Source organism: Corvus moneduloides, chromosome 1 (assembly GCF_009650955.1).
Source record: "Corvus moneduloides isolate bCorMon1 chromosome 1, bCorMon1.pri, whole genome shotgun sequence".
NCBI classification, from domain to species: domain Eukaryota; kingdom Metazoa; phylum Chordata; class Aves; order Passeriformes; family Corvidae; genus Corvus; species Corvus moneduloides.
The window spans coordinates 19,461,315-19,486,047 of NC_045476.1; the positions used below are offsets into that span (position 1 = coordinate 19,461,315).

The window sequence follows — 24,733 nt, forward strand, 5'->3', positions numbered from 1 at the left end:
TTCATATGCCATTAAATTACACAGTGGTTTGGTAAAACTATTTTTCCTGGGCTTCTGCTTTACTGCATGATGGCAAGAATTGTTAAGTTACTGAGAACCGGGTTTTTGCATGTGAGTATTCTTCAGCAAGGTGAACCATAACCAGTTGTTTAAAAGATGCAAACTGTGCAAACCCCAATGTAATATGAAATATACATTATGCAGAGAAATTATGAGTCTTTAGTAAAAGTTTGAAGCATCAAATAATAGTTGTAGCCACACACCTTTGGTCTTGAGAAAATAGGAAATGATTCAGGAGTGAAAAATTGCTATAATTGGGAAGCAAAGAGGGACACATTAGAAATGATGAAATCAAGCCCAATTCAGGCATGTAATGGATCAAAACATTCAGTGTTGGTCTGAATAGAGCAATTATAACAAAAGACATTACTGAAAAATGACCTGTGTTAAGAAATATGAAAAAGCAATTTTCAATTGTTTAATTTTTCTTCAAATATGCCATTTGAAAATAGCTAATAATATTTAAGCAAATGACAGCTTCCTTCCCCTCACCCAGCCTTTTATAAAACATAAATGGACTTGTTATTTTCCACTATGCTAATTTCCTGAAACATTACTGTTTTACAGCAAATACCACATAGCAAAAAAAGTTGTATATCTGCTTTCTTATTATAACTGTTATTATATATTCCATTAAACAGAACAACTTCCATTGAAAGCTTTTTTTAAACTCCATAAACTTGCCTTTATTCCCTTAGATGGAAACACATCTGCATATAGTAACTCCTGTATCTAACAAAAGCATACTGTAAGCATGCCAAAGGAAAATCCTAAAGAAATTATTAAACTGTCCATATCACAAGGTCCTCTACTTCATGCAAAAGAGAAGTAACTGGTAGAGTGATGTCTCTAGTTTAGCTCATCTTTTTGAAAGCCAAAATGAGACTGTTGGGTCTTGCTTCAAGGCACTCCCAAAAATTCCAGTGGGGCTCACTCCAGCCAGTGCTCATTACTCAGAGAGGCCTCACAGAAAGAATCGTGACTGAATTTGGATTTTCCCACCCATGCTAAAACTGTCACAGCAATAAAAACAACTCCAGTTTCCATACTTCTACCCATTCCTTATAGAACCATAGAATATTCTGAGTTGGAAGGGACCCACAAGGATCACTAAGACCAACTCCTGGCCCTGCACAGGACAACCCCAAGACTAATACCATCTGTCCGAGAGTGTTGCCCAAATGCTTCTTGATTCATTACAATTGTATTATTTTTTAAAGACAAAATCTTCAGTCAAATGGCTTTCAACAACATGAATTTGTCTGCTGAACTTTTGCATGACCAGTGACTTCCCAAGCTCTGTGCTTTCCTTGCAGGCCACAGAAACTGAAGCTGCAGATATTTTCAGCCAAACATGTTTGCACATCTAGAACAAGAATTAGCGGCTTTAAAACACTGACAGCCACTCCTCTCTCCCTCCTCCATGCACAGAGAGGTGCCATGAAGAGTGACACCACCATTATCTGAGAAAGGAAAAATATCAAGCTAATGGAGAGAAAATGCTTTGCTGCCAGCCACCAGGACTCTTCCACAGCGCTGGAAATCTCAGCAAGAGAGAAAGGCAGAACTACTCATCCTGCTCTGAGCTTCACTTTTTTGTGCCCAGCCTGCTTGGGCATAAACAGCCCCCTGAAGAGGTAGCCTGTGCCTGGAAAAGGAGCAGTGGCTTGTGAAGAGTCTTGTTGTGTTGGCCATGCGGGAGTGACAGCACACTCTCCCTGCCAGAACCATATCCATCCCCTGCTCCATACATGGTACAGGACTCCTTGCCCTTTTAGACTGGGATATGGGAATGAGGTAAAAGCATCACAAGCCCGGTCAAGGAAGATTATCTAGACAAACAGATTAAAAAAAATATTGATCTATTTACCTAGCACACAGAAGTTATCAGTCTCCCTATATAGCTTAGAAAAGCAAAATTAATGAGTCAAAAGTAAATGAGTAAATATATTGTCATCTACTGCAAAAATTGAGATGATTGTAAAAGTCAAAGAATCTGTCGCAGTTGGTTTGGGTTTGTTTTGGTTCATTAGGGTTTTTTGGGGAGGGTGGGGAGTGGGGTTTTGGTGGTTTTTTTTTAATAATTTCTTGTCTTTCTTCACATTTTACATCACCCAGACTTCCAGCTCTCAAACAGCTGAAGCCTCATTCAAGTTAAGGTACAAAACAGCAGTGAAATATTTTAGTCTTTTTTTTTTTTTTTAAGAAAAATACCAATAACTGGATCTTTGGACAGTTGTTGCTCTCTTTTGTAGAAACCACACAGCAACCTAGAATTGCAATATTAACACCTCAGCTCCGCAGCAGGAAAAAAAACCTCCCATCCTCTCAGCAGCTGGACTTGCTGAGACTGTTATTTCCTTACATGAATATATTCCATAGATAGGACATTATATAACAAAGCAGATGATTTGTTGTTGTTGTTGTTGTTGTTTAAATAAGAAGGATGCACTTCAGTGAGTTTGATGCAACGAAATGCAATTACATGCAATGTTTAAAAGGCAACATGATCAGAAAATCTTTCACATATAGTAGGTCAGTGAAGGATCCAAGACTTTTAACCACACAAAACTTGGGCATTAATTATACTTGTTTTTCTCTGACACACATGTAAATTGTGCTGTCACTGTTCATTTATGAAACTGTGAGGAAAGTTTATAAATATTCCATGAACTCTAAGGCTCTCTTTATGACCACAGTTAGATCTGCAAACATCTGGAAGCATCCGATGTGCTAAATTTCTCTCTCCAAAGGGCAGATACAACAGTGCAACAGCACAGCAGACTCACTCCAGGACAGATACAGCAATGTACATGTATTGTTCAGCATTCTTAATTTTACCTAGGAGTTACTGCAACACCTTCTTCTCTTGGCTTTAATGAGTACTTATCCCTAACCAGCCATCTCCAACCATGCCATTATTCCTTTGAACCCTCATGCTGGCTGCCCTTTCTCAGTCACATCAAACATGAGCTGGATGCTTTTACTGTCAAAACCCACAGCAGTTCTAATACCATTTCTTATGCAGCAAGAGATCTACTTCTATCCTTGATCAGCTCACAGTGCTGGCATCCATTGCTGGCTATCTGCTGGCATAACATGTTTTCCTTTCTGCTTTTAAAGAGCAACTAAAGCAAAACAGAAAATCATAGCACCATCCTCCTTCAAATCCTCCTTAGTAACTCTCCTGTACTACAATGCTGACACAAATGTCTGCTGCTGATTGAGATCACAACTGACTTCTGTTATCCATTCAGTTCTCCTTTCCCAAAGCCATTTGTTCCATCTGGTTTATACCTTTGATGAAAGCTCTCTGCTAGGAAGTCAGTTTTTGGACGGGAAAGGAGTGAAAAATTGATACTCTACACATTGTGCAGGGCTCTCCATCTCTAGGCAAATTCAACAATCGTAGCTCTTCTAAAGGATCTCCACAAAACCTGAAAGGATTTTTATAAGAGGATCTCAGCTTCTTACATTCTCATTATATTTAAACACCTCACCAGACAAAGGCAACTGACCTTGTGATTGGTAACTGGGCAAGAACTGCACTGGTGGGCTACTCTGTGCCCGTAACACAGCACAGTCTGTTCACAGGTTCTCTCTCAGCTCTTACCCTGTTACAAGCATTTTGGCAAGTCACTGGAAATAAACTAGTAGTAATGGACCGACATAACCCTGGTAGAGCAGGCTGGCAGTTTGATATACCGGCATTTTATTCCTTTTTTCTGTATGGTGCTACCTTTACAATTGTTACAATGTCCCTCCTCTGATTAACCATGGGTTTCTACTTTGTCTATGTTTGCAGAAGGAGTAGCAGGTGAACTGATGCACTAGTTTCCTGTATTCTAGTTTAATTTAAGCTTCTGAGAGCTTCTATTTACTGGGTTTAAGATTTTTTTCCTCTTTCTGAAAAAAAATCACAAATAGAAGCATTCCAAGGACTTAAAAAGAGAATTTAGATATTTGTACATTCAATTTTTTTCCTCTTAATATTAACTTTAAGTGATCAAAGGTAAGTAAAAAATCTGAATCACTTCAGGCAAATTGTAAATCACCAAACATAGCTGCCAACTGAATCCATCATGACAATATTTCTGTAATTCTTTTGAGTTACCAGTGTCTGGTTAGCATGTTCAATTAACATCAAGAAACATCCAGAAGATGAAACTCAAAGTATACCAGTTTGCCTGAAAAAATCCAGAATTATACAAATTATCAATTTATTTAATTATTTTTCCCATGTTAAAAGGTTGAGGGAAAGGGAAAGGCTAAAATGACACCTCTTCAGAGAAGCAGATTCCAAGCACAAGCTACTCTACACTCCCACAAGATTTCTCTGGTGAAGACTACACTACATCAAGTAAAGGTTCTACATGAGAACAAAGGTGAATCAGATTCACTCAGTCTGGACTTTGCACAACCAGCATCTGTACAGATTGCACCAACTACTCAGCAGGAACTTTTTAACAACAGAGCTGGTCAGAAAATAGAGCCTGGAATCCACTGGAAACTGTAACATATTCCTCCTTCTCAAATGAGCAGGAGTCTAAATTTCTTCACACTGAAATATAATTAGATTTAGAAATATTTTCATAATGTTGAAAACATTATATTCTACTATGTGGAATATTATAGAAATAGAAATCAGCATATAATAGTGATGCAAAAATTCAACTTGTATGCTCATAAGGGGAGACTGTACAGTATGCCTGTATCATCATCAGGTTTAGTGTGTCCATCAATGGATACTAAATGGAATAGTCTGGGACATCTGTAATACAGCAATCATGGTTGCTGGAAAGCATGAGGGAAATGGACTGCAAAACTGGACAACAGACTCTTCCTAAACAGCATCTTCTAGTGCCACCGCAGTACACAGAAAGTTGAGGCACATGGATCATTGGTCTAACTCAGCAGGACATTGCAAATGTTTTTGAAATGTTCACATACACACTTTGGGGGAAAAAAAACACCTAAAAAGAGTATTTTGTCAGTCTTCTTGACATTCCCCAGAGTGAAAAGGATGTATTTCTGTAACACTTCTTGGCAACTCCCTCTACCTGACCAGAACAAGAGGTTTCTAAAATACGCCTTGATATTACAAAACTGTATTTTTGGGTGGAAAGTCATTCCTTCCAAAATTTTTCCCCTACCAAGATAAGTTTTAACTCATTAAATAAGTTTTTTTAACTTTAAAAATAATGCATGTTCCCTCTATTTCTTAAAAAATATATTGAGGACCATAAAATACACTAGCTTACTTGTATTCATCTCAAATATGGCATGCGTAACTTTGCATCTTTTGAAAATGGACCAAGATGCTTCTTAAAGTTCTACCTGATCTCTCTAGGAAATGAACTATAGAAATATGTCACATTATGATTCCAGCCTCTGGTTTACAGCAGCAAATAAAAGCTGTGTAATAACTACCACTTACCTTGTTGTGGCTTTTCAGCCTTCACTCTTTCTAGCCTAGGTTGTTCTTTGCACCAGGCAAGGCCTGTGCCATTTGCTGTCCCCACCTGTCCCTGACCTACATGCTCACCTTTAGGGCCTGATATGATTCCTGTCTGCTCCATCTTCCATCAAATGATCTCCAACTATCTCAGATATTTTGTGTTCTCAACTAACATCAAGAGCAGAAAGAAATAGGCTACAGCACACTCTGCCTCAGCTGCGTCATCATGCTGCTGTCTGCTGACATCAAACTGCTAAGCTGATTCATCCCACGTATGGGATTTATTTCCAAAACAGACTCAGTAGGACAGAGTCTGCCTGTGTCTCTGGACACACACGGCAAAGCTTAATGCACCTGGCAGGAATCCTCCCTCCAGCAACGTTCTGTATTATAAATGTGATTAGAACAACATCCAAAGAGGAGCAGATGTTCAGCTTATCTGAGTGCAGCCTACAGAGAGAAGGGTATTTCAGAACTGAAAGTCAAGAGTACTGGTACTCTGTACAGATGTTTTCTTGTTTCACTTTCATTCCCATAGGTGGTTTTCTTAAAAATACATTGCATGGGACATGTCTTAAAAAGCTGAAGATTCTTTCCTCTAGGAAAAAAACCCCAAACCCAAACATCTGAATATATGGATTCAAACACTCCAGTGAGTAACTTTGTTGGTAAACAGCAGTGGTGGGTCTAAATGCATTATTAAATGCTGAGTTTTGCCATCTATCACAACCCATTCCTAGTGGAATTTGAGAAACCTTCCCCCCAAATCGTCCTGCCCATGGATCCAATCAAAGAGCACAAAATGGAGATGATGAAAAGATATTCATTCTGATAAAGTGCAGGACACCTTAATAGCTGCTGTGAAAAGCAAACTGCAATGGCCCTGTAAAGCTGCACACAAGCTGAAAAGAAGGTGCCACTTGAACAGAGAAATCTGTTTTATGACAGTTTTCTTTCACATACACTATTATTAACAGGAAAGCTTCACCAAAGTCATTAGTGAAATTTATTTTCCTACTTATGCATATCTACACGTACCAGCTGAAATCCATTGCATTCATGGATCTACACGTGCAGTGACAGGAAGCATCCAATACTGTTCCACACACTCCATACTAACACTTGCACGTGTATAGCTTGGCATGAAAAGAGTAAATATAAAACATACTCCACATGTAGACTCCTGTTTTTCACATAAAGAACATCACTTCATGTGAAATATAAAAGCTAAAATATAAACACTTGACTGTTTCCTGCCAGTCTGTTTCAGCCTGGCTGTTTGGCACCCATCCTGTATAGGCCAGAAGTTTCACAGATGGGAGTTTCAAATGCTCAGCAGATACAATGGAAGCTGGATTTTCCAAGATGCTCACTTCACAAAGACCTGATACCTTTTGATGTCAGTCTAACCTAATAATTTGTTATGATATTCAATGCAAACAATTCTTAAAAACATCTTCCAAGGGAACACATAAAAATTTGGAATAGATTTTTTTAGAACTTATACATTACTGGTGGCTTGTTTCCGGGATTAGATACCATTGTATCATTGGGATATTTGGTAGGAGATTTGTATTTACTTAGATGAAAAATCATAAAATACAGCCAATTTTTCAATCTCAATCTTATCAAACCCTGATCAAATGACAGCAAAACTCCTGATTCTTAGGAAAAGCACACTATTCCTGTCAGAGATATTCTTCATTTTCCTCTGGATAAAAGAGGAAGTTTTTACAGAATAGCTTGCGAATCTATGAAAACTGTAATGATTAAGCTCTTTGCTCACAGATTACTCAAAACTTAAGACAAACGCACATTGCTCTGAACTTAATTTGAGGAAATCCTACTGCTTTCAACAGCATTTGGGCAGTAGCTCCTCTTATTGGCTTATTTATCTATTTGTGCATTTACCTTCCACAGAAAAAAAAAAGAATTCAGTTAAATAATTTCTATAATTTCATTTGGAAAAAAATCACCATACTGTGTTCTTTAACTGCTATATCATATGTTAGTCATATTTAAGGAACTGCTACTACAAGAAGATTCTCATGGCAAGCCTTTCACCAAAGAAAGATTTTAGGTAGCAAATCCTATGAGTTTATTAGAATTTTTAGGTAGCAAATCCTATGAGTTTATTAGAATTTATATCCTAATTCTGAAGGCACAGGATTATCAGTGTAATATCAAGATAAGAATGCTGAACTCAGAGCAGACAATTTAATCAGAACACTAAAAAGACTAAACAACAGCATTTATCATTTTGCATGCAAAAAAACCCATTAAACAAATGACTTGCATCTTGTTCATTGAGTTTATACCCATCAATGGAATACCAACTGGAATAAACCTCCTATTTTTCTGTATTATTTACCTCAAGAACTAGCCAAAGCTGGTCTCCATTTTTCACATCTTTCTTATAGTACATGCCGTAGAATTTGACTACATTTGGATGATCAGAGAGAGCTTTCAAAATGTTGTACTCAGCTTCAATTTCTTCATCAATATCCTAGTGTCAGAAATGATAAATACATAGCAGTTAATAAATAAATAATGATAGCCATTAAAAAAAAAAACCCACAAAGTATTTTCTGTCAATTCAAATGTAGTTTGAAATGATACAAAGAAAAAAACAAATAGAACATGAATATACCATTTAGAGAGCTACAAAGCCTGGTTCTGTTTAGTGAATACAAAACAGTTATTTTTTAAAATTTTATTTTGTCCTTATAAATTTCAACTAATGAACACATGGGATATGAAAGAGCAGCCCTCAGGACACTGGGGAAGGAGCAAGGGTCCTGGAGGACAAAAAGCAGTCCATGAGCCATCAGTGTGGCCTGGAATCCAAGAAGGCCAATGGTACCCTGGGATGCATTAGGAAAAGCACTGCCAACATGTTGAGGGAGGTGATCCTGCCTCTCTACTCAGCCCTGGTGAGGCACATCTGGAGCTCTGTGTCCAGTTCTGGGCTCCGCAGCACAAGCGAGGCATGGAGTTCCTGAAGCAGGTCCAGAGGAGAGCTATGAAGATGATTAAGGGATTGGAGCATTTATCTTACGAGGAAAGGCTGAGGGAGCTGGGCCTTGAGAAGAGACAACTGAGAGGGGACCTCAACAGTATCCAGAAGCATCTGAAGGGAAGGTGTCAAGAATATGGATCCAGGCACTTCTCAGTGGTGCCAAGCAATAAGATGAGAGGCAATGGGCAAAAACCCATGCACAGTAAGTTCCACCTGAATATGAGGAAGAAAATCTTTACTGCATGGGTGACAGAACACTGGAACAGGTTGCCCAGAGAGGTTGTGGAGTGTCCCTCTCTGGAGAGATTCAAGAACTCTCCAGATACGTCCTGTGCCATATGTTCTAGAAAGACCCTGCTTGAGCAAGGAGGTTGGATCATATGACCCCACCATCGGTCCCTTCCAACCTTAACCATTCTGTGATTTCAAGGCAAAGCCAGTGCAATCCACAAGCAGGTAGATATGCAGATGCCTTGGGAAATCACGTTCCTGCTTTAGTCTTAATGGAAACCCCAGCTAGAAATGGTGCAGTTGGAACTACCTCTCTACCTCTCTGTCCATGAAGAAGTATGACTGCAGCCACATCTTATTCATTTGCCATCCCACTTTCTAGAATTATCTGGGAATTTTTGTCATTTTCTACTGTCATAGAAGCTGGTGACATCCATGATCTCTCTGGGTTCTGCTACTGAACTATAATAATCATGGCTTTTTGTCAGACTCTCGTTACAAACCTTGGGTTTCTTAGACAGTGAGGGAAACCCATTTGGAGGTGAGGTATGAGGACCAGTTTTACTAACACATGCACTGGGAGCTGTACAAATCCCTTCAGACCAAACATGGACACAGGCATTGGCAGGCTTTAGCAGGCATTGGATGACTCTGTAAACCCTTCTCACCTGTGCACTGGAATTGCTTATTGAGGGATGATGATTACACTGCATTTGAGTCACACTGACAAAATATTCAATCCCTCCTGTCAACAGATAAAGGCAAAAAACCTGCAGCCATTTCCCCCTCATTTAGATCTCAAAAAAAAAGTTAACAAACTTGTTTCAGATTTAAAACATTTTTTAATACAATTTGCTATTTACAACTACACAAAAAGAAGTGAAAAATCCATTCTAGAAGAAGGAGCTCCACTATACATATGAACGGATGTCGTATCAGTGAAAAGCATCTACTCAGTGCCAAAAACCTGTCTCAGCACAGCCAAATAGAAGTGACCATGGCAGAGAAAGGGGATGCTTTGCATTCCCAATGAAGGATGATCCTTCTCATTCTGTTCAACACATCTGCCCCAAGAGGACCTTGCTCACTTGTTTCTTATACAGGTCTCTCCAATTCAAGTTCCTCACACAAGCCTTTTGTCTTGAGACCAGCTTGACTGGTCTCCAAGAACTTCCTCTGTCACTGGTATCTTCATGGATCAGGCCATTAAACTTTCATATTAAGATTACCAGGATAAGTCTTCTCGCAAGGAAGGATTTTAGAGATCTTGTTATTGGAACAACTGAAAAACAGCAGGAATTTTCCTCTTTCTAAAAAAGGAGGAACTCACTTTAAGGTAATTTTCCTATAAGCAAAATACAGAATACAGAAGAAAAATACAAGGGAGGAAGAAAGAACCAAAATACTAAAGGTGGCAGAGAAAGGAAAGAGAAAGAGTGGAAGCAGGGATGAAGACAGAAAATGCATCTGGCAAAAATAAAAGAAAGGAAAAAAAATACAGTCAAAAGCCAAGAAATTAAAAACAAAGCATACAATAGTTCTGACTGCCTTGGGGAAATTGGAAGAGAATTAGCCCACTGTTCTACTGTGAACTAATAGAGGTTTCTGTCTCCTGAGGGATACTCAGATTTTATGAGATTTTTACAATTATAAGGAGAAATTAAATGAATAGAATATTCATTCTGTGCCTACAAAAAAAAAAAAATCTTTCTCAGTATTTTATGAAGGAAAAAAAACCTTGAAATATTTGGTTGAATTTAGCATAATTACCTTCACAAAATAACTGTATTAGAAATGGCAGACTGAATATTTTTATCCTATATATAGAATAATTTGGCTAAGAGTTCTAAAGTACAATGGTATTTACTTATAGTCCTGAGGACAAGATTAAGCCTTCTCAGTTCCATCTTCATATGTTCTCATTTCAACACCTTTGCTTTCCTGTTTCAGTTTCAAAAAGCTGAGCTGTTATTCAGCAAAAAGAATCTGTGCTATAAGGATTAAACATTAAATGCTTATTTCAGTTTTATATCACCCATGATAATGTAGGTTCCCAGTTTAATTTCAAAATAGCAGTTAAACCAAACCACATTTCTTTTGCTTTGTTTCTAGTCTCAGGTGGCACAATTCTGAAACGATCTTCAAAGAAAAATAACTGTGAAATGTAAAGAAGAAAATACATAAAGTATCTTTTTCTTCATTGCAATGGCTCCCTCTGCAGCCATTAATAATACTTTCAGTTTAAATAAAAAGAACTTGTTTATTGCTTTCACTCTATTTCCAATACAGGATTGTCATTTCAGCAGTAATATGGAGGCACAGCAGCTGCTCCAGACAACCTGTAAATAGGAGAGGCCAAAGAATAGTGTTCTTAGAATAAAAAGGATAAAACATTTAGTTAAGAGTCAAGTGTTGGAAGTATGATGTTGACTGTGCTACTGCCATTTTTTCATTAAAATAAGGAACCTGTCTTCATCAGTTATATATATGCATGTCTTCAATTTCTTATATTCCATCTTTATCCATTCTATTTCTTCCATTTTCTTTACAGTCTATTCCTTTTCCCCATTTAATCTATTTCTTTTTCCTCTAGCATCAGCTTTATTATTTCTTTTCTCTTTCTATCATCATCATTTAATCTTTTTCTGCGACCTCCAAAGTGTACAGTACATTGAAAGTTTCACCGATTCCTTCAGGAATTCTTGCCATAGCCAGCTGCCACTTAAGAATCACTCCTGAACACTTGTGAAACAAAGGAAAGCAAAAGCATTTCCTGCCAAACAGGCATTTAGATGAACACCAATGGGAAGGAAGTCGTGCCTATTCATTGTAAGCACAAGAACCTTGTTTACAGAAAGCAAGAGAGTCAAAAATAGTTTCCAATGCATTTGAACTCATCAAGATGCTTATCACTCGGCAAGTTATGTTTACTTTGGAAGAGGTTGTGGTATTGAATTGAGATAAGCACCCTTTTGTTGCTTTGAAAGCAAGTTGAAATTAAAAGCAGATCAGAAAGAAACATAGCAAAGATAATGGAAGACACTATGTTTTCACCAACACGTTCCATGGACTTTCATGTCATGGGACCATATGTGTGATGTGCAGAGGTAGAAAAGCCCTGTGTGGCTGTGCAGGTCCAGACCTGTAGGGTCCACACAGCATGACATGCTCGTCCCTTCCTGCCCAGAGGTCATGCAATGGAAGCACACACCTCACAAACCCATACTGGGAGTGCACTGGCCTTTCAAAAAGGCCAGTGAAACAGGAACAGCTGCTTTTCCACGTTTCGTTCTCAAGTAAAGTCTCAAGCCACGTGCAGCACCAATGAAGTCAGTGGGGTGTGCCTTTACAAACCAGACTAGTGTTCTTCCTTACTCTTTGAGTAATACTGCCATCTAACCAATGTCAGTTATTAAGAATGAAATCATACTCTACAACTTCGTAATTCCATCTCCCAGTAGCCTAATGCTTTGTGCATAGAGCTAATCCCTTTGCATTTTCCATTTCAAAAGATGGATCTCTCTGTGACATCTACATATTTTGGCACATTCTGAAAACACAGAATAAACAGTAATAATAAAGTATGCTATTTTATTTTTGAAGTATCACTCATAGCTTGTAACTTAGCTACAAGCATGTACTCAGATGCTTGAAGGTATAGCTCAAGTACTTAGAAGTACGTAACTTCCTTACGGGCTAGTATGTCAAAAACTAAAAAAAAAAAGAAAGGAAACAACAGTAAAAATAAAATAAGCTAGGACTCCTAGTACTGAAAAGGAAAATAATCATCTCTGCTTCTGAAAACAAGAGAAAAACAAGGGATAACAAGGTAAAAGTAATAAAGTTTAGGTGTATTTCTGACTTTCACCATAAGCAACCACTTCCAAGATCACTTAAGATAAGAAAAATGTATTGATAGCTAGCCTGATACATCGCAGGCTGAAACAGCTCATTTCACTGTCACTTCCAATACAAACTATCTACAAAGATTAAGAGAAAAAAGACTACATAAACACACAATTAACCAAGTATTGGTATAATAAAAGTAACTTACGTGAACAGGATCCAAAATTTTGACTGCTGCTTTGCTGCCATTTTTCTTATTTAACACTTTGAAAACTTTTCCATAGGTTCCTTTGCCAATAGTCTCAATTATTTCCCAGGTATCTGAAGGATCAGGAAAGCTATCAAATATTATTGTTTTTCCAGTCAACGGAAGCATCTCAAATGATGGCTCCTAGGAAAAAGAGATCTCAATGTTCACTCAACAAATGGTTGATAGCAATTTGCTTCCTACAAATGGGAAGAGAAATACACATTCCAGCCTCAAACACTAGAAATGTGTTTGAGGCTGGAATGTGTATTTCTCTTCCCATTTAGTGTGCATATAGTGCATATAGTGTGCCTGCACAGATAGCATAATGAACAAGAACTGCTGCACTTGAATTTCCCTTCATTTGATACTGTGTTGACTGCACATACCTTCATTTGATATTGTGCAGTCAACACAATATCAAATGAAGGGAAATTCAAACGATAATTTGAACCAAATTCAAGTTTGAGTGAAGCTAGTAGAAGCTTTCCCATGCACTTCTATGAATATATATTGTCACTCCAGGATCTCTGGGGGGATGGGGGAATGAGAGTCAAGTTCATAAAATCCCAAAGAATTTAGGTCCATTACCAAGAATCAGGCAAGAAGTGGAAAGAAACTGACACAACACATCCTAAGTAGTAGCATTAGGTTCATTCAAACTCTTACAGCAAACAATCATTTTTACAAGCCACTCTTAGCATTTGAATTATGACATAGATCTCAAAAGGCCAAGCAGATCAAAGTGACAGATCTTTTCACAATGCTATGGTCCTCTGACAGTCAAGCACTCTCAGTCACGGGGAACACACTTACCAACGTACATCTTTAACAACTGGTTTACATACTGTAAAGGAAACACCTTTTACAGCGACTGAATTGTATCCATTACTGACTGACCAGATAACACCAATGCCCTGGTCCGTGACAGATACAATTCACCAGGAAACCTGCAACCATCTGTTGTGTACTTGGTGCTGCAACCTGTAGTGGCCCAACCTCTTGATTTCAAATACTGTGGGAATGAAATGACCCAATTTTACCTGATACAATGAATCTTCCTTAATACTATTCCAGGTTAAGGTCAAAGTAAAGATCAAGATCCAGAGACATACATCTGTAATAAGTAAATCCTCAGTTTTCCATTCCAGATTCAGAATTTGCTTCTTTCTTCTGTCCCATGGGATTCACGTAGACTCACCTGAGTCAGGACACTGACTGCAGTCTTTTCCTAAGGCATTACTTCTTCATTACCTTATACCTAGTCTTTTTCCATGCCTTGGGAACTTCACCACTTTCGGGCAAAGCCATTTCTTCCCCCAAAAATGAACACAAATTAGTTACAAATTTTTTTTAACTTTCTTTTTCTTTGCCTTTAAAGTAGTGCTCAGATACAGTCATTCTGTTGGGGTTTTTAATCACTTCATATATATTCATATTCATAAATGCTTTGTAATTTGCTCATATTTGGGATTACACAAAACAATAACTAAATTTGGGATGATAAAGAGATTAGGATTCATAATCCCAAACCCTTGCTTTGAGGGTTTCAATAATAACAGAGAAATTTTGAAGTTGTATTTAAACTTTAGGTTTTAAAATTGAGGCTAACTATTTGTTTAAGATCTTACTGGACACTAAAGTCTGTAACTAGTGATTTTTCTTTTAAGAGGGAAAAAAGTAAAAAGGTATCAATGGTTGCGTTCATAAGAACTGAGGCATCCAAACCATATTGAAGCCTGTCTACATATAGGCTATTTTCTACAGAATATGTAATTTTCCATCAAAATCTAGAGCCTGCTATGTCTCACATTACAAGAAAACACAGGAGCTTCTGACCCAGGCAGTAGGAGATATGCAGCGCTGAAGAAAGAAAGATTGAATTCCTCCCTTTCGAAGAGGAGCACTTCTGACACAGGAACTCAAAGAGCAGCTTCACATATTTAGACTGTGCCAGAGCCAAGCAGAGAACTCTGATATCTTCAGTCTCCAAATACATGCCTAAGCAAAGGTCCACCTTGCTGTAGAGATGTTTCACATGAAGTAGAACACTCTAAGAAGTAACATTCCGACCTGGTGCTTCAGGCAGCCTCCCAGGCTTCATTAACTCCCTATACATTGACAGAATGAAGCTGAAATTCATTGACTTCCCAGTATCAATTGCTTATTTGTCTGCAGAGACCAGTACAATGAGAAATGTTAAAGGGCTAAGGAAACATGATCCTGCAGGTGCTATTTGGCTACCAGAGAAAAAGTGCTAGAGAAATTCCCTTGTGCTTTTGTTTTCTTCTCAAAGTCACACCAGTTGCACATCATCTAGTCTTCTACATCATCTAGTAAGTCACCACATACTTAACAAATATGCATTCAGGAGCTGTCATACTTAGTTCAATAATTTAAGAGTGCTATTCCAGAAAGAATTATTCATCCTCATTCTTTGTTTTGATTTATAGCTTCAAAATCATAACTTGAATAAGCCATACTGAATACCATGTTTCCTCACTTTCACCAAGTCTAAGAACAAGTCCCTGCAGATAAATTGTTTAGTTTCCACTTCTATTATTAAAAATATATTAAATAGAATGATTTCAAGTGTTCTATTCTGGATGATGGATAATATTTTATTACATCTCAGTGAAGTTGTGAAAGCTGATAATGATTTAATCTCATATTTCACTGATAAATTGGACTGTTCCTGGAATGTGTCTGGATGCCCAACCAATTGGATAATTTATCATACCCTTCACCATTAAAAATTTACATAAAAGCCACCACAATTTATAACTTGATCCAAACCTCTAAGCTGGGAATGTACCCTTGAACCTCTAGGAAAAAAAGAACCTTTTTAAAGTACTTCTGGTGTGTTCAGCGTGACAGTTGACCCAGCTTCTGCTCAGATTTTGGCTAACCTGCTGGTGAGGCCTGATGGATGCTGGGCACAGTGCCAGTAAGTCAAAGAAAGAGCACCAAGTAGGCAGACTGGTGGCCTGAAAGAGCTCAAGGGCCATTATGAGCATTATGCACCATTATCACCAGCAAATCTCTGTCTCCTGTTATCTTTCCTGTTGCAGTTTCCCCAGAATCTGCTCACTTATGAAAATGATATAGGCCAAACCTCCAAGCTGGAAGGTATAAAATATCAGCTTACCCAAAAAGCTTTAGAAGCAAATCCAACAGCAGCCTGACTGCTGAGGTTTTCCTGCTTCTTGGTGTGATAAAGGGGACACTTGCACCGTGACATAGGAGAAAGGATAAGCAGTCTCTTAGCCCCAGCTAGGTTTTATTCTTTTGGTTTTGCTTGGAGGTGCACAAATTAAGAGTTACAGGTTATAAATTATGAAACCTTATGGCTTGAATGGTGAATAAATGAATTCACATGATAGACTGACCTGGGCAAAAGGGGATTGAGCCCCTCTTTGTTGTGTTTGTTAAAGTTCTTAATGAGCTCATGAAACAAAGTTTAAATCACAGAGTACATTGTCCTGTAAGTCTGAGAGAGCCAAACAGACTGACACAGCAATTAAATTCAGGATATTCAAGGCAAGGAAAAAATACATTTGGAGTTCCAAGTAAACAGGGTTTGGGGTTTTGTTGGTTGGTTGGTTGGTGGTTTTTTTCTCTGAGAGGGGGATTTGGTGCCAGTTACATGAACAAATTGGGTGAGAATTCTTATGAGTCATTCCTATGTGACTTTTTGCTTCACATCAAACATATGCACCCTATACAGCAGACTTCAGGCCAAATATTAGAGATACCCAGAGATGCCCTGTTCAGCAGCTGTGCTGGCAGACGGCTGCATTCTCCATCATTTTCAATATCTAGTCAGTTTGGAGAGGGAAGTGGAAGCCTACCGAAGAACATAGTATATCTCCTCTGGACTCTCTTTGCTGCCAAGGCAATTCAGTGAAGGACATTTATCACACCCAAAGCTTCAGACACAAACCAATGGCCCTGTGGAGGACTTTGCAGTCAAGGCCACAGAGCATTAGAGACAACACAGTCAAGTGGGAATAAACAATAGGTTTTGCTTCTGATGGCTGGGTTGAAAGCACACGGAGCCTGAATTTCACACAGAATATTGTATGCTAATCCAATAGTTTCACTACTGTTTCATATCACCTAATTCTTCAAAGAAGTGCAACTTCTTTATAAACTATAAACCTTCCCCCCCAATAGTTTCTGAATGGACCTTCATCTCACTTGGAGGAAAACATACCCATTTCCTCCATAAAGAGCTAATAAAATGAGAGTCCCCTTGCCTCATGTCATTCATCGTTCTCCACACAGGAAGCCTACATGATTAGCAATTCACATACACAATGAATCCAGCCTTTAGGTTCCCATCAGCATCTTGTCTTGTCTCCTGGCTACCACAACTTTCTGGTCTTGGAAACTGGAACCAGGATGTCATTGGTTCAGTTCAAAACACACCTACTGAGGTTGTCTTCTGTTTTGTTTGTTCACATCACTCTCTCCTTCACATTGCAAACATTACTTATGTTTAACCAGATAGCTCCTGCACATATCCTGCCCTGTCAAGTGCCAGGTATCTTCCCATATGTCACGACTGGCAGATGTCAGGTGCCAAGAACACTGGCACACATGGCCTGTCAGGTCTGTTACCTCTCCAGAGATGACACAATGCATTCCTTCAGATTGTGAAACTTAAACCTCTTGCCTAATGGATGCCAGAAAACGTAATCACACTAACAAAACCAAAACAAACAAAAATAGACAGCTTGTTATATAAAATAAAAAACCCCATCTCACCTCACTTTTTCACCACCTTTATTGCCTTTTTCCAATATCTCGTTTGGAAGTTCTTTGGTCTGACACTGATCACAAGCCACAGTGGGGCCTTCAAATACTTAATGGAATGGCACAATCAAATCCCAAACCACATTTCTTCTTATTTCATGAGTTATGCCACACTGACAAGTACTTAGTAAGAAAGTTAAAGGCTGCCACATGGAATTCTCAAAACAAGCCAAAAAGCATGAGGCTACAATATGCCCTTCATTATACTAGCACCTAGCAATTTCTGGATAAATGTCCAAATAATTCGATTATTCAACTAAGAGCATGGATTGCAGCTCAGGTTCTCAGCTAGAGCTATAATGAATGATTTATGCAGTATTTTATCTTAGCCATCATTCAAAGACTAAGTTTTGCTCTGGAAATTCAAATATCACCCCTGTTTAATTCTGGGGGAATATTCAGCCTCTGATTTCAATGGTGATGCAACCTGTATTTGAATGGGAACTATATTCAAATCTAAGCTCAGTGTGAGCAGATTATCTAGTTTGGCCATCACTTAAAGACAAGTGTTTGGAGGTTTGCAGGCTGGTTTTTTTACTTCATTTGTCAAAAGCTGAATGCACTTAGCATTATAATTTCACTCTAAAACAACAACAAATTTGCATAATTACATTATTTTTGTACTCTCCATATGTCTAGATGAATTATCCTCTTCAACTGCACATCAGTTTGCTTACTACTTTCCACTCTATATATTCCCCATTGCTTTCAATTGTCCTTCTCGTCTGCAAGAAACCTTCCAGAGGGAAAAAAAATCTCTTTAGTCCCAGCTATGGTAGACAAAGAATAAAAATCAACAACCTTCTCTAACAGTGAGTTCATGTCTTTCGCTGTTGTGTGCTTACACAAGTAAGAAAGATACAAGACATTAATTTAGGTGAGCTTCACCTTAGCTGATGTGTAGAATACACCTATTTGAACCTAAGCTAGATGCTTTAATTCCATTTCAGTCAAAGCAATAAAAAATTGATTCACCTTAGCTGGGTAGCATTTATCTTAGCATAAGACAGCTTCGTCTCCAGACACTGTTGATTCTACTGGCTCAGTTTCCACTGCCTACAACAGAAGGCCAGTTACACTGCTTCAGATGCAGACATGTTAAGGTAAATTAATTCTATCCTATTTAAATGCTGGAAATAAAGAGTTTTAGCTTGACAACTGGCAAAATGAGTATCAGCTCCAGACTACAGCCAAAGAAACTGCAAGTCAGCCACGTCATCACCTGAAAGCTGTCAGGCAACTTGGACATTGTCTCATGATGCACAGACAAGGCAAGCACCATGCAATGACACTGCCAAGCAAACCTTGAACCCAGCAACCAAACCCTAAATTAATGTAAATGCAGGAATAAATGGTTATGTAAAGCATTTGGAGGCAAGGAGTGGTGATCAATCTAGGCAAGTATCAGACAACATATTTCCTGGGCACAATTCAAAGTACTTACATCAATCTAAGGGCCGTTCAAGGAAGAAACTGATCTGATTTTGAGGCCACCTTTTAGTGTTCGCTCTCTGAAAGGCTGGGTAACTGCTTCTTCTGTTTCTAAAAACTCTTCTTCTCTTTGGTGACTGTTATCCAGTGACAACTTTCCCAACAAAGCAAGACAGCTTTCAGAGACATCTGATGCCTCTGGACTCCTTGACCTTTGTAAAACTTCTACACACAGTAGAGAAGCAGTACTGTGTGGTATCAGTACCTGATCTCCTTCTATTGATAAATGCATATTGGGTGTCCACACTGACATTTCATCTGCTGATTATTATTCAGCTGATCTTGACATTTTGACTTGCTGCAGACTGAACTGGCCAGCCCTGCTCATGGGAGGCTTCAGCTCTTCACTCTCTGAATGTTTTCAGAGGGCAAGAGATCTACTTCAGTGCTAGGTTCCACCTTGGTTTTTCATCCATTCTCTGCCATGCCCCACAACAGGCAAAGTCACACTGCATGTTGAGGTTTACGGTTCTAAGGAAACTACATCAGAGGAGGGGATTTTTTTAAGCAACAAGTTAAAGAACCAGCGAGGGCTGTAAGCATTCAACCTATTCTCATGCATAGAGGCTAACCACTAGATTGCAATCCTTCAGAGTTTATACATGATACCAGTACAGGACCCCAACTTTTTTTAAGCCAACCTTTAGTTAAAAGAAGAGGGTATGGAAAGAACAAGGAAACAAAATGCTAAATTTAATTACTGTAGTCAATTCTAAGAGCTCTGATATTTTGAAAACAAGTAATAGCTAAAGATTTTTGTGGCAATTGTCATCCAACAGACAATATTTATGCAGGGGCATTACAATCATGAAACAAGATTAATAACGGAAGGGGGAACGGTTCATTATCAAATTGTGTTCAGACTTTGTGCCACCAGAAGTAATGAACCGACATTAGCAATCCATGAACTGAATTATATCCAGCTAATTTTGTGGCTCCCAGAAGAGAGGCACTGCAAGTGATGAGAACAATTTTTCAATGACTAAACACTAGATCAATATATTAGCAAATAAGTTGTTTTTCAAAGCCAAGGCATCACTTAGTTTTCCTATTTTAACACAGTAAAACTTTATAAGGCCATAAGAATCAATATGGTGTGACCTCACTCACTCTCTATTTCTCAGAACTTCTAACAGCAGAAAAGTGGCAACTCGAAATTAATTTAGCTGCTGTATCAATGAGCTTTGTCAGGGCTTGAAATTAAGGCGATATAGTAACTTGATAGCAAGATAAGGAAGGCATTGCAGACAACAAGCAAACTTGCTAGCACTTAGCATTAGCAGGCAAGAAGTTACGGGGCGTGAGTGCACTCTGGGCACGGTAAGACCCCACACGTGTCCTGCCGAGGCCACGGTCACGCCGCAGCCCCGCGTGTCCCTCGGGCGGGCAGTGCCCGGCTGCTCTCACCGCGGGCACGACGCGGGCCAGGCATCTCTCCGGACTACTCCGCACGCGTTTCTAACCAGAAACTCACTCACAAGGAAAAAAAAAAAAAGGAGGAGAAAAAAAAGGATAACAAAAAGTAGAAAAAAGCACGATTCATCAGAATGAGACACCGCAAGAGGCAACCCTCACATGCCCCGGTGCCGGGAGCTCCCGGCTCCGAGCAGTCCCAGGCCGCCCCGCCCCTGCCCGGCGCACCCGTCCCGTCCCGACCCGGGGCTGCGGACGGCACCGGCCGGGCCGCGGCCGCGCCACCCCTGGGGGCCGGGCCACCATCGCGCGGGGGCCGCCCCGAAGCCCCTCGGCGAGGCGTGGCCGCCTGGCAGCGCAGCTCCATCGCGAGCCCCTGCTCAGGCAGCGGCCCCGGGACTCGCCCTTCTGCCCTGCCCGCTGCTCCCGGCCGGGGATTACCCGCCGCGAAACCTCCGGTCCCTGCAGAGCCAGCCCCGCCGAGGGGCTGGGGCCGCGCCGCCTCCGGCCACTGTGCCTCGGGTTCACCGTCCTTCTGCTGCGGACGGCCCCGGCCCGGCTGCCGTCCCGCCTCGGGGTCAGCGGCGGCTGAGCGCTTTGCCCCGCTAATCCCCCGCAGGCGCCGGCAAAGCCGGGGGGGCTCGGCCCGCCCCGGGCAGGGCGCGGCGGGGGCGCCTGGGCGGCCCGGGCTCCCTCCCGGCGGGACGGCGGCGGCTGCTGAGCCCACAGCCGGGCCGGCCACGGCTGCTCGGGATCCCGGGCCGGCCGCCTCCAGAGCTGGGTCACAGCCCCTGCACCCTGATGCGCCCCGCGGGGATTACACGGCGGCCGCCGAGCGAGGCTGCTGGCCTGGCACGGGAGAGCTGCGGCTCGTGGCCTTGGGGCTGCCTACGGCTGCGCTGCCCTGAGGAAACCTAATGGACCTACCTGGCCCTCTAAAAATAATTCACATCTGGTGCACACCCCGAGCTCACTTTAGTACCTGTTGCAGAGAGGTGACTACAGAGCAGCAGCACAATGTAAGTGTAATAACGTAATAGCAGAGTGGAGCTGTAAGACAAAGTACTCAGAAGTTTGGAAATAGATGAATTTTATCAGTACAGCTCCTATGTGGTACATGAACCAGGTTTTAATCATGCTGGTTAGGTTTTCTTTGCAAGATCCCTGACACATCCTCTGGAAAGAAGCAGCCAAACTCAGTCAGCACTGGGGATCATGTGCCTCCAACAGAGAATTTGGCTGTAGAGTCGAGTTTGTCAGCTTCCATTTTTCTGATAATATTTGAACCTGGGTTTTGTTTTCAGCCAGGTCTGACATAAGGGGAACTGTTTCAGAGCTGTCTATATTCTACATCTTCCACAAAAGCAGAGTAGACACCAGGTAGCTCATAGATGGCCTTTCCATGTGAATATATCTGTAAGAGGTATGGCTGCTTATCCCATCACAGCCACTAAGGAAATCACACGGACAAGAAACCTTATGAAATTCTTCCCTGTGGGAAAATCATCAACAGAAACTTTTCAAACTCCAAAGTTGAACAGCCATGAGCCAGATATGCATAAGGACAAGAGGCCCCTTGATTTCCTTCAACCAAGCACTACTACTTTATTGTATAAAAGTTGTTGACTTTTTTAGACTGTGCGCTGCATTATGCATGTAGGAATGTATGAGGGATAGTTTAACATCCTGTATAGACTTTATCTTTTGTTGCTGGCTGCTCTGTCCCTACATAACTGTTCTTCCCCTGGCTGAGACCCTATAGAAATACAAAATGAGCTTCCTGGTTTTATGATCCTATTTTACTAATTAGAGTTGGAAGCACTAGCATAATAGGGCCTCAGCTGTAAAAATATCCATACCTTTTAGGCTCAAATCACTGCAGGAGCAACACTCTGCAAAAGCTTCCCCCTCCCTGAGCAAAGCTCTCATTGCTTTTAGTTGTGCTTGGGAGTGCCTGGTGCCCCACTGCCTTCCGGCTGCGTGTCTGATGGATCATAAGTCACATGCAGAAGCATGACAGTCTAATCCTCTGATCATGCAGAAGCTTGACTGGAGTGCACCATCAGAAGAAGACTAGAAGCCTCTTAGTGGACACCCAGGTACAAAAAGGAGTGATGGGTGTACTCATAGCTCTTCCAGGAAGAGCTTGCGGGCATCTGAGATGTGGAGCAAGGAGCTGAAAAGTGCTAAGACATAGGAACCAGAAAAAACAGTAACATGAGTGATTGGTTGCTATGTCCCCTTCCACTTCGAGCAGTGCTGTCTTAAAACCGCTGCTGCCTGCCTCGTCTAACTCTGGCTATCTGTGTGCCGAACTTACCATCCCTTACCTCTGAAGACCTGAAATTCCCTGTGAGCACTCCCTCTGTCAAAAGGGCCTCAAAGGTAAAAGCCCATGCTAGGGCTCAGCTGATCCACTTGGAGTGTTGAACACACTTATGTCTTCTGCATTAATTAATTATTCAGGTGAACTGGTCTGTGAAACTCCAAAAAATTCATATCTGTTTCATTTAGGGAATCCTGAACGGTATGGAAGTAATGGCAGCCTGTTGCTGCAGAAAGGGTCCTAGTTTAAACTAGTTGAAGTCACAACCAATGTCCAAGGCCTGTAGAGCTAGGCACTCTTCAAACAAACAGGGAATTTCAGCCCTTAGGGAATGACAATCTATGTGTCAAATAGACACTGACTGTGCTGGAAAACTTAGTCATGAAATGATTACGTGACATTCAGTGTCAAGCAGCCTAGCCACATTTCTCCTTTGCCTTTATTTTCACTCCTTCATGTTCTTTTTCCATCTCAACATGCTTTGGCTTTTGCTCCTCATCTTCCCGAAAAATTACTGCTTTGCTTTTATTTAGAAAGCCTTTCAAATGAGGTTTCAAAGTTCTAGAGTAAATAAGGATATAAGCTTTCTCTCCCCCAAAATAAATTTGAAAAAATTAAGGACAAGTATCATGTATTGACAGTATCCAGCTATATATATTAAAAGATAAATGAAGTGTGATCATCTCCAGCTGTACCTGGTATGAGGTTAAGTTGCAGTTAATGCCACAAGACAGCATCTATACTACACTATCTTTTTAACAGACTGTGATTAGATTAGTTTCAGACTTTCTCCTTGCCTTTCAACATAATTTTTACTTTCATTAGAAGTATTGGGGGTGCAAGTCTGAAAACTATTTTTAAATTACTATGTGACAAATATGAAAGCAGTATGAACAGACAACCTTTCAAAGCATCTTCAGCATTAGATCACATTCGTGAATTGCATTTAGAATGTCTTACTCTTCATTATTGAAATATAATGGACCCAAAACATACATAAGTAGAATAGACCTCTTTTACTCCAGAACTGGTACATTCAGACTTACACATTCTTAGAAGCTTCTAATAACAAAATGGGGTGGGGGCTGGGGGGTAGGTAAGATGCTCTTGTGATTAAGGCACCAAATTAAGGCTATAATTTACTTAAAATAATGTTTTCTATATTGTGAAAGATCGTACTACATCCAAATAAAGGCAGGATGAAGATAGGCAGTACACTATGGACCCTCCCTACAAAAGGAGGTCCTTGGCTACTAGGCTCCAAATCCTGGGCAGAGCTCAGCCATAGAGAGTTTGTGGGAGCTAAGGCATATGTTCCTGCTTTTCATCTATTTTTTTCTTTATATTTGATTTTTTAATAGTATTCTACTCAAGAGGAGGTGTTTTGATGGCTAACAAGGTACATATGCAAAGAACAAGTGACACACAAAAAGATCAGCAGATAAATAAATGATAACTTAAGAAAATAAACAAGCATGCTTAACTAGCAGAAGACCACCACTGTAAGAATCAAAGAACTTACCTCTCTGGGGAAGTGCTTTTTGACCTCTCTGGCTGCTTAACTGAGCACAGCCTGTAGCAAATATAAGGAACTCCTCCCCTTTTGGTGTTTATTACAGAGAAGCAGTACTTCCTGCAACACCTGAGTAAATATCCTCTAGGAAAACCACCACGGAGTTTGTCTACATCTAGCTCAGTATTCTTTTGATCATAAATACCATCTACCATAATGAATTATCAGGATGTCCAAAAGTATAAGTTATTTATTGAATGCATAGTTTTCTCTAAACCAACCCTGAGCTTTGCCAGATATTTTCTGTAGTT

General features: G+C 40.2%; 1 protein-coding gene across 1 annotated transcript in view; it reads right to left on the bottom strand.

Annotated features, from left to right (window-relative positions):
* The window catches only part of MYO3A (myosin IIIA), a 117,018-nt gene extending 95,846 nt beyond the window's left edge, over positions 1-21,172 (bottom strand). Inside the window, 3 exon segments of the mRNA XM_032100904.1 lie at positions 7,890-8,024; positions 12,823-13,005; positions 21,025-21,172. Coding sequence (XP_031956795.1) covers positions 7,890-8,024; positions 12,823-12,990 — 303 coding nt within the window. The 5' untranslated portion in view covers positions 12,991-13,005; positions 21,025-21,172.
* Between the last annotated feature and the right edge of the window lie 3,561 nt (positions 21,173-24,733).